At 36.5% G+C, this 9,154-nt stretch overlaps 1 protein-coding gene across 1 annotated transcript; it reads right to left on the bottom strand.

Moving 5' to 3' along the window:
- Positions 1-1,250: 1,250 nt before the first annotated feature.
- LOC136200712 (ornithine carbamoyltransferase, chloroplastic) lies at positions 1,251-4,369 on the bottom strand. The gene is made up of 5 exons (XM_065991135.1): positions 4,128-4,369; positions 3,331-3,665; positions 2,936-3,067; positions 2,545-2,820; positions 1,251-1,785 (listed from the first exon to the last, which is right to left on the bottom strand). Exons 1-5 carry the CDS (start codon positions 4,327-4,329, stop codon positions 1,603-1,605), a joined length of 1,128 nt encoding a protein of 375 aa, XP_065847207.1. The 5' UTR covers positions 4,330-4,369; the 3' UTR covers positions 1,251-1,602.
- Positions 4,370-9,154: the final 4,785 nt, after the last annotated feature.

Here is a 9,154-nt window from a genome sequence, read left to right as displayed (position 1 = left end):
ATTGTTCCTGAGTGTGTAGACTCATTTACAGCCCTAATATCTTGAGACCACGAACAGGTAATAGGAAACCATACCATTCTTGCAAAAACACACCCAGATTAAGTGATTAGTATTCTTTAAACCGACGCCACAATCGGGGCAAAAATTATCCAACTAATTAAATTAGCTTCCATAAAGAGAGAGTCAGTGACAGACTGCAAAAGGTGCAATTAAACCTTTTTAGGAGTGTTTAAGTCCCAAATTCGAAGCAGTAGAGGCTAACGAAAAATTCGGTATTCTTAAAAAAGAACACAGATAGATATCCCATTTTAACTGAATATTGACCACGATGCTCCAAAGGCCAGAATATAACATCTGGTATTGACATCTTAGACAACAAAATTTGCTTGATTAGAGCAGCTTTTGAAGCTGAGAAAAGACCATCGATGAATGGAGCCGCCGCTCATTCAAAACAGATAAGCAAATATCTGTGATATCCCCACCAACAATTCCTTAACAATATCTGTCAGCCCAGGGGATTCATGAGATCCCATGCCATAGAAAAGGCAGCCTCTGAAATTTCCGGGGAGTTGAAGATGACTGATGTGGAAGTAACGATTATTGAACTCGTTACCCCCAATTCGAGCAAGACATTGCGCTCACTGATAGGCCGAGAAGCAAACTGATATCAGTGCAATTTCAACAATTCTTCACAATCTAATTCATCACACCACACATTTTCAAAATGAAAGGGCCTTGTTCGAAAATATAAGGATTGCATCCAACAAATCAACACAGAAGGATCAGAAGAGCAGGTTGTTAAGTTTTCAATGGCAAGAAAGCAAAACAAGTCACGCCAAGGAGTAACTAACATAACGATCCTAATGTTCTGAAATCCAATTACTCGTACCTCTTCCTCATTCCCATGTAAACAGATGACCAAACATTGAAACATGCCGAGATCGACTTAGTCAGAATCTGCCAGTCCTGTTTGAAATACATGAGTTGGAGAAGAGGGATGAGTAATCTGCCGCCTTTTCTACGAATTGCTAACAAGATCGTTGAAATCATCACCGCAAATCCAAGGAAGAGTAGGAACTGAACTCGGATGACAAAGAAGGTTCCATGAATCCTGTAGGACGATTCTGTTCCGAGTAACTATAAAAGCTAGTGGACCGGAAATGAGCCAACTGGGGAATGCGAATTATGGTGCCAATGTAATTTGGATTGTAACCAAGTTGCAAAAAACACAATTCTTGCACAACTGCACGAGAGAAAATTAAAAATGCATCTATTTTGTGCTTTAATACGCGAACATCGAAAATTCAATAACCTAATGCTGGAAAAAAGATGAAAATACACAACTCTGAGTATATTGTCTGACAGTGATAACACTACAGCATGGTGATAATTTAATAAGTTCCCTGCAAGTAAAACTGGACCCGAAACCACACAACTCACAGCTAATAAGAGCTGAAAGGAATAAAGGGTCTGACCACAAAATCCTATGTCTCAAACTGAAGATGAAATGCAAAATAAAATTCTGAAACAGCATTCAGCAGCCTCAATAACCGGTCCTTTTGATGCGATTCAGGCAATTCTGGCACAGGTAGGTGATAAGCATCACAGACCAAGCGCATGAAGCATTATAGCATTTTGTGCATGCATCCGATTCTCAGCCTGTGGGAACACAATAGAGTTTGGTGCTTCAATGACGCCATCTGTTACCTCTACACCCCTCTCTGCTGGTAAACAATGCATAAAATATGCTTTTGGACCAGCTATTTTCATTAGCTCTTCATCCACCTGCAATGTTTTGGCCATACAGTGCTAAAATTAGAACCAGGCATTGAGGCATGAAAACTCATACAGGGTATATTAACATATAACTATTTGGAATGCGATGTTATCCAAATGAAAGAGGATATACAAGTATTTGGGAATGTGATGTTATCCAAATAGAGAAGAGGCTTTTCTCTTGCATGCTGCTGTTAGGGTAATTTCACATTCCCATGAGATATCAAGATATTCACAATTGCCAGAAAGCTACCTGGAAAGAGCCCTTTCTAATGCATAAGAGGCATTGCAAAGTAAAATGCAACACAAAGGCAACTGAATTTTGTGGATTTAATAGTTATTACTAATGTGGTTCAATTCAAGTAAATGCAACACAAACTCAACAGAATACTGCGAGTTTAATAGTTGTTAACTAATGTGGGAGTGACAAAATACCACCACAGATCTGTGATTTCCTTCAGAAAATGCAAAAGACTACAAGTGCTAAATAACGGCATAATTGATTGCAAAAAGACCACAAACCTATTCTTTAAAGTAATCCAACATAGAGTTACTCCCATTATCAAATTTAGCATAATTGGAATTTAACTTAACCAAAACGTAAGGCATCAAACTTTAATGTGAAATAGTTGATACCCAAAGCATTATAATCACTCAAAAATTCATAAACCACTAAACCAAAAGTAGAATGTGTCAAGGCTTGACAGATTTCTATGTGATGAGCATGTCTCTCATAATTAGAGCTTTTAGAAGGAATATTATAAATACCTGAAACCCTTGAAATACTTTACGACGGTGGGCAGCCTCTTCTTTCTGGCCCATACTTGCCCAGACATCCGAGTATACAACATCAGCTCCCCTAACAGCTTCCCTGGGATCATTTGTAATCTCAATCTTGCTGATTCCAGCCTGTTGTGCCTTCTCAACTGTTTTTGCATCTGGTTCGAAACCTTTAGGGCAGGCACAAACAAAATGAAAAGGAATAACAGCTGCCAGCAGCAACCAAGAGTGCACGATGTTATTCCCATCCCCAACATACACAACCTAAAATTTTAAAGAAGGGTTCAGAGTTGTATTATAACTACAAATTTGTATAGTTTAGATGAAAGAACATTAAGGAAAATGAAATAAAACTACACTGAAAGGCAGAACGGTTAACCTTTGTTCCCTCCAACTGACCAATGTGTTCAATCATTGTGAGGGCATCAGCCATTATTTGGCAAGGATGGTTGTAGTCAGTCAGGCCATTAATCACGGGTACAGGTGCATACTTTGCAAGATCAAGAATGTCCTGCAAACAAAAAGAGAAGTAACTGCATCTGCAAACACCAATATGCGAAAAGAACAAGAGGAAGCTTAAAAGGCAAGGCTTAATTTTTTAAAAACTCCAACCACTAAACTATTGCAGCTAGCAACAGAGGTTGCTCATATTATCACATCAATTTTTATTGTGCATAAGCCCACAGAAACACAAAAATAAACATAGCAAAGGAATTAAACACAATTTAATCATCCGAAGGAAATACCATTTAAACAAGAAACTCACCAGCGTACCTGATGAGCAAAAACACGTGCCATGATGATATCATTGTAGCGAGATAAAACACGAGCAACATCACGAGTTTCCTCACGTTTCCCCATCTGGATGTCATCAGGTCCTAAATATATTGCATGTCCTCCAAGCAAGAAAAACCCAGTCTCAAATGAAACCCGAGTTCTCATAGAAGGCTTTGCAAAGATCATAGCCATGGTCTTTCCTTTAAATGGCTGGAAGGTCCTGTCTCCAGATTTTAACAGTGCTTTGACCTCTGCAGCTCGGTCCAAGATCTTCATGATAGTAGCCTTGTCAAAATCAGTAATGTGGAGAAAATCCTTAAAATCACTTTGTGCTGCACAATAACGTATAAAATCACAAAAGGGATTACTCATTAGAGCTGGTTCGACCGATTCAGAAAATTAATGCAACAACCCCTACTGAACAAGCAACAAATCGACAACCACTATCACAGTGAGGAAAGTTCTAGCACAAAAAGTCTCACCCGCTACACAAATTCGTCATATTTATTCAAAACTCAACAATAAAGACCGTCAATTCCAGCTACCCAAACAAGAAATCGGCCCAAAATTAATACACTTAAACAGAGCACGAAGAAATTTAGATGCCTACATTGTCAATTAGGACATTTCTTCACTTTCAGGACTTATTCTCAAATCCTACTTCACATAAGAGCGAACAAAAAATTCTACCAACCCTAATCTCACATCATTTCAGTTAAATACTCCTAAAACCAATTGCTTTCAAGCAAGATCAAACAAGAAACTTGATAGAAATTTGAAATACGGAGACGCACCTTTTCCATTGACAGATGAGGAAGTTGAAGAGGTAGCGGAGGATGTTTGGCACGAGATTCTTCCCCGAATCGCTCGAGAAGACACCGACAAACTGGAGAATCCAGAAGACCGAGAGAGAAAAGTAGTAGAGAAAGCGGATGAAGACGAGTATAGAGAGTCTTTGTTGGATGGAAGTGCACAGTGACAAGAAATCGCCGCCATTGTTTTTGTTCTGTTTGGTTGAACCAGTAGCAGTTGCAGTTTTCAGTGATGCAGCGGACAGTATATGCTTATGTAGTCGCTTTAATAGGGGCAAAGTTACGTAAATATCCTCAGGCGAGCTTCCAACGACGTCGTATTATTTTTAATGGATATTATGATAAAATGCACAGTCAAACTGTGCTTAAAAGGTAAAGGATAAAATAGAATTATAGTACTGCTACTATAATATTATGATCTCAAAAATTATTGGGTGATAAAAATTATTGAATATGAATTACATTTGTTCTAATATTAAATTTCAAATGAAAGAAAATTAATACCAGTAAAACTTGTAGTCAAATACTCTTTTTTTTTTAAATATAGTCAAATACTTTTTTACCGGTTTAAGTTACAATAATGAAAAGTTCAAGAATTTTTGTATCTCGAAATAAAGTTTAAAGATAATAATTTTAATTTTAATCTTTTCAAAAAAAATAATAATTTTAACAGTATGATTCAGAGATCATACATGTATTTTATCTTAAAAGAAAATGATATATTAAAGAAGAAATGAGATAAATCACGATTATATGTTTGGTCAATGTTTGAATAAGATCATAAAAGTTTATTTTGTTTTAATAAAAATAATATATATTTGAGATTGTATCGATGAAGTTATTTTGAAAGTTTTTCAATTATTCCCTGATGCATAACAGGTTGCAAAACAGTTTGTTGAGCTTATATATCAAGTGGAAGAGAGAGTAGCAAAGATGAACTTTGCTTCTTACTAATGATTTCTACTATTTTGCTAATATGAAATTATGGTTGTTATCAAATGTGTGAAGCTTTGCTATGATCAAGTGTGATGAATGCATAATTTGTAAATAAAGCTTAGCTTAGCTCCTACAGACTTATCGTTGTATACTAATATCCTAAAAGCCTCCCTCCTCCCTCCCGCTCAATTATATTTGATTCTAAAAAAAACTAATGAATTAGAATTGGATAGATAAAACTCGCAAAACTAAGTTGCAAAGACGTAAATCTAGTCTGCAACAACAACACGCAAATTTGATTGTTCAAGGAAGTGTTAGAAAGAACACAAGAGAAGTTTTTGCTTAAGAATGCTCAAAGAAATCAAGTTGATTAAAAATAATGTCTTAAAAACCTAAAATTAAGTATTTATATTCCTAAAAATAATTGAATATTGATCCTAAAATAACTTCACGAAATTAGAAAAGAAATTTAAAACAACTAAAATAGAAAAATACACTAAAAATCATAGTTTTGTCTAAATATTCAGAGACAAAATTTCCGTTAAAAGGTGTCATTGCTCTTGTTGGGTACACGCTCTACGCATCATTCTGTGCTTGAGGCAGAGGCTTGCCCATGCTCAATCTCTTTTGTGACGAAATTTATCACAATGGTGATTCCTCCTTTTGCTTGTTCGACTTGATTTTCTTATCTAATGTGCACGAAACTTGAGACCAATATTATAATCAACATATTATCTTGTTTAACTTGACTATAATATTCAATAATTTTATAATTAACAATTGATTATCAGGTCGAAATTGTTTAGCCTTTGAAATCTTGATTTTGGACTTGATCTTCACATCTTTCCTTGTGATTTAAAAGTGATTAAGGTTTTGATATTCCACTTCACATGATTCTTTGGATTCTCGAACAAAGGAATAAAGTTTTTAAACATGATCCCAATTGTTATGGGTCCAGCCCATATTTAAGATCCATTTATTATTAATTTTGGCTTTTTTGAGAAACTTAGGTTAATATGTATTTAAGTGAATGAGTTGTCTTTATTGAGATAAGTGAAGGAAGAAGAAAAGACACACAAAAGAGAGAAATTCGTTTTTGTTTTTCTACATCAGGTCAGTCCACGTTTTTATAGATTCCCGGAGATTGAACCGTCGGATCATCACGATTTTTGGACAGGAGCTTCTTGACATATTGTTCCTTATTCTCACCGTTGTGATTGTCGTTCGGAGATTTAGAAGGTCTGTTCGGAGTTGGGGCAGATTGTAGACTGATTCTTCTCTTTTGTGGTATTTGTTTACTTCTTGATCTCTTATTGTTTATGATTGTTGTTGGTGGGTTATAAACCTTTGTAAGACTTTGTTGGGTTTGTTTTGCCCTCAATTTTATCATAATAAGAGAAGAAGGGTGGACTCCTCAAAAGTCCCGTAGTTTTTACTCTTCACACCGAAGAGGTTTTCTACGTATAAATCTCGTGTTGTTGATTATAGTTTAGATTTCTATTCTTGTGGTTATATTTGTTGTTTTGATTTGGAACTTGGGTTGTGCTTTGGTTGATTGTTTGTGATATAGATCCTTGTGGTGTTGTTATTGGTATTCCGCGTGTTTGATTGGTGTTATTGGTAACCCGTCTTTTGGGTCCTTCAATTGGTATCAGAGCAAAGTTAATTTTGAAGTTAGCTATATGGAGTCTAATAGCAGTAATAGTTCCATGGTTAAATTGAAATCAACCAATTATTCAATATAGAGACCTATGATGGAAGATTTGCTTTATTGCAAAGACTTGTATGACCCAATTGATACAGAAATTAAAGAGGATGGTAGTGTGTCTAAACCGGTTAAACCTGAAAAGATGGAAGATAGAGAATGGGAAAAGTTGAAAAGAAAGACTTTAGGGACTATTAGACAATGGGTTGACATTAGCATTTTCAACCATGTGTCTCAAGAGTCTGACCCATATGATTTGTGGAAGAAATTAGAAGGTTTGTATGAAAGAAAGACTGCTCATAATAAGGCTTCTTTGATTAAGAGACTTGTTAATTTGAAGTTGAAAAGTGGGAAGTCAGTTTCTGAGCATCTTAGTGATTTTCAAGATATAATCAACAAACTTACCACTATGAAGATTATTCTTGATGATGAGTTGCAGGCTTTATTTCTCTTGAGTTCATTGCCAGATAGTTGGGAAACTCTTGTTGTGACTATTAGTAACTCTGCTCCGGATGGTGTACTTTGTTTGGATGTGATCAAAGAGAGTATGTTTAATGAAGAGATAAGAAGAAAGGAGATGGGAGTTGATAATTCACAAGCTCTTATTGTTGAGAACAGAGGTAGAGGCAAGAGTAGAGGTCCAAAGAGGCATGGTAACTCGAGAGGTAGGTCTAAGTCCAAAGATGGGAAAGGGCCTATGGTATGTCATCACTGCAACAAACCAGGTCACATAAAGAAATATTGCTACCATTGGAAAAGAGAACAAGGCAAGAAGCAAGATTCTCAGAAGGAGGGAGATGACAAAAATACTGCAGCTGTCACTTCTAAAAGTGATGGTGGCGTTGCTTTGATTTGTGCAACTAGTAAGTGTCATCATGTTGATGGTTCAGACACAGAGTGGCTTGTTGATACAGGAGCTTCTTACCATTGTGTTCCTAGAAAGGAATACTTCTTGAACTACAAAGCATGAGATTTTGGTAGTGTCAAGATGGGAAATCAGAGTTCGGCAAGCATTGTTGGCATGGGTGATATTCGGGTGAAGACAAGTGTTGGGTGCATGCTTATATTGAAGAATGTGCGCCATATTCCCGATTTACTCCTTAACTTGTTGTCTGCAAATGTTCTTGATCAAGAAGGATTCAGACATACCTTTGGAGATGGCAAATGGAGATTGTCCAAGGGTTCATTGACAGTTGCTCGAGGTGATTTGTGTTGCTCTTTGTATAAAACATACTTGAGTGTATGTTCTGGTGAGCTAAATGCAGTTGAAGAAAAGAACTCTCCAAATTTATGGCATAGAAGATTGGGACACATGACAGATAAAGGGTTAAAGCTTTTGGCAGGTAAATCTCTTATTCCTGTTGATAAATCTGTTTCTTTTGACCCTTGTGATTATTGTTTAGCAGGAAAGCAACATAGAGCTTCCTTTTCTAAGAAGTCTACAAAGAAGGAAGGAAAGTTGGAGTTGATACACTCTGATGTTTATGGTCCTTTAGAGGTGGAGTCTCTTGGTGGCAGTAAATATTTTGTCACTTTTATTGATGATGCTACTCGGAGAACTTGGGTTTACATGTTAAAGACAAAGAGTGAAGTGTTTGAAACTTTTAAGAAGTTTCATGTCATAGTAGAAAGGGAGACAGAAAGAAAATTGAAGTGTCTTCAATCTGACAATGGCGGTGAGTGCACTTCTAAAGAATTTGAGAACTATTGCTTACACCATGGAATTAGACATGTAAAAACTGTGCCCGGCACCCCTCAAGACAATGATGTAGCAGAGAGAATGAACAGAACAATTGTGGAGAAAGTGAGATGTATGCTTAGAATGTCTAATCTTCCAAAGACATTTTGGGCTGAAGCTGTTAATACTTCAGTGTACTTGATCAATCGTTCACCATCAATTCCTCTTGGCCTTAAGATACCCGAGAGAGCATGGAAGGGTAGAGACCCTTCTTATTCACATTTGAGAGTCTTTGGATGCAAGGCATAAATGCATGTGCCAAAAGAACAAAGATCAAAGCTTGATTCCAAGACTAATCCTTGTGTATTTGTTGGCTATGGTGATGAGGAGTATGGTTTTAGACTCTATGATCCAGAGAAGAAGAAGGTAGTGAGAAGTAGAGATGTAGTATTCTTTGAGCATGAGATGGGCTCAGAACTTCTAAGTACAAGGTACAATTCTACTCTTGAGTTGTCTTTTAATACTACTGATGTTTCTTCTGTTTCTATTCCTATTCCTGTTGAGCAGCCAACAAATGAGAATGTTGAAGCAACATTTGATGGTGTTAAGGAGATACAACCAAATGAAGATGGTGATAATGGTGTGCCAGAATTTGATGATGTTCCACATGATGATCAGAATGATGTAGAG

This window comes from Euphorbia lathyris, chromosome 7 (assembly GCF_963576675.1).
Source record: "Euphorbia lathyris chromosome 7, ddEupLath1.1, whole genome shotgun sequence".
NCBI lineage: Eukaryota > Viridiplantae > Streptophyta > Magnoliopsida > Malpighiales > Euphorbiaceae > Euphorbia > Euphorbia lathyris.
The sequence above is the reverse complement of the archived record's forward strand: the minus strand, read 5'-3'. Positions and strand labels throughout refer to the sequence as shown.

Excerpts from the sequence above, each read along its gene's own strand:
- LOC136200712 (XM_065991135.1), bottom strand. The coding sequence starts at position 4,329 with ATGGCGGCGATTTCTTGTCACTGTGCACTTCCATCCAACAAAGACTCT. Across the intron at positions 3,068-3,330 it reads CACGTGTTTTTGCTCATCAG|GACATTCTTGATCTTGCAAA; the intron begins GTACGCTGGTGA and ends TTTTGTTTGCAG. Across the intron at positions 1,786-2,544 it reads AAGTATTTCAAGGGTTTCAG|GTGGATGAAGAGCTAATGAA; the intron begins GTATTTATAATA and ends AAAACATTGCAG.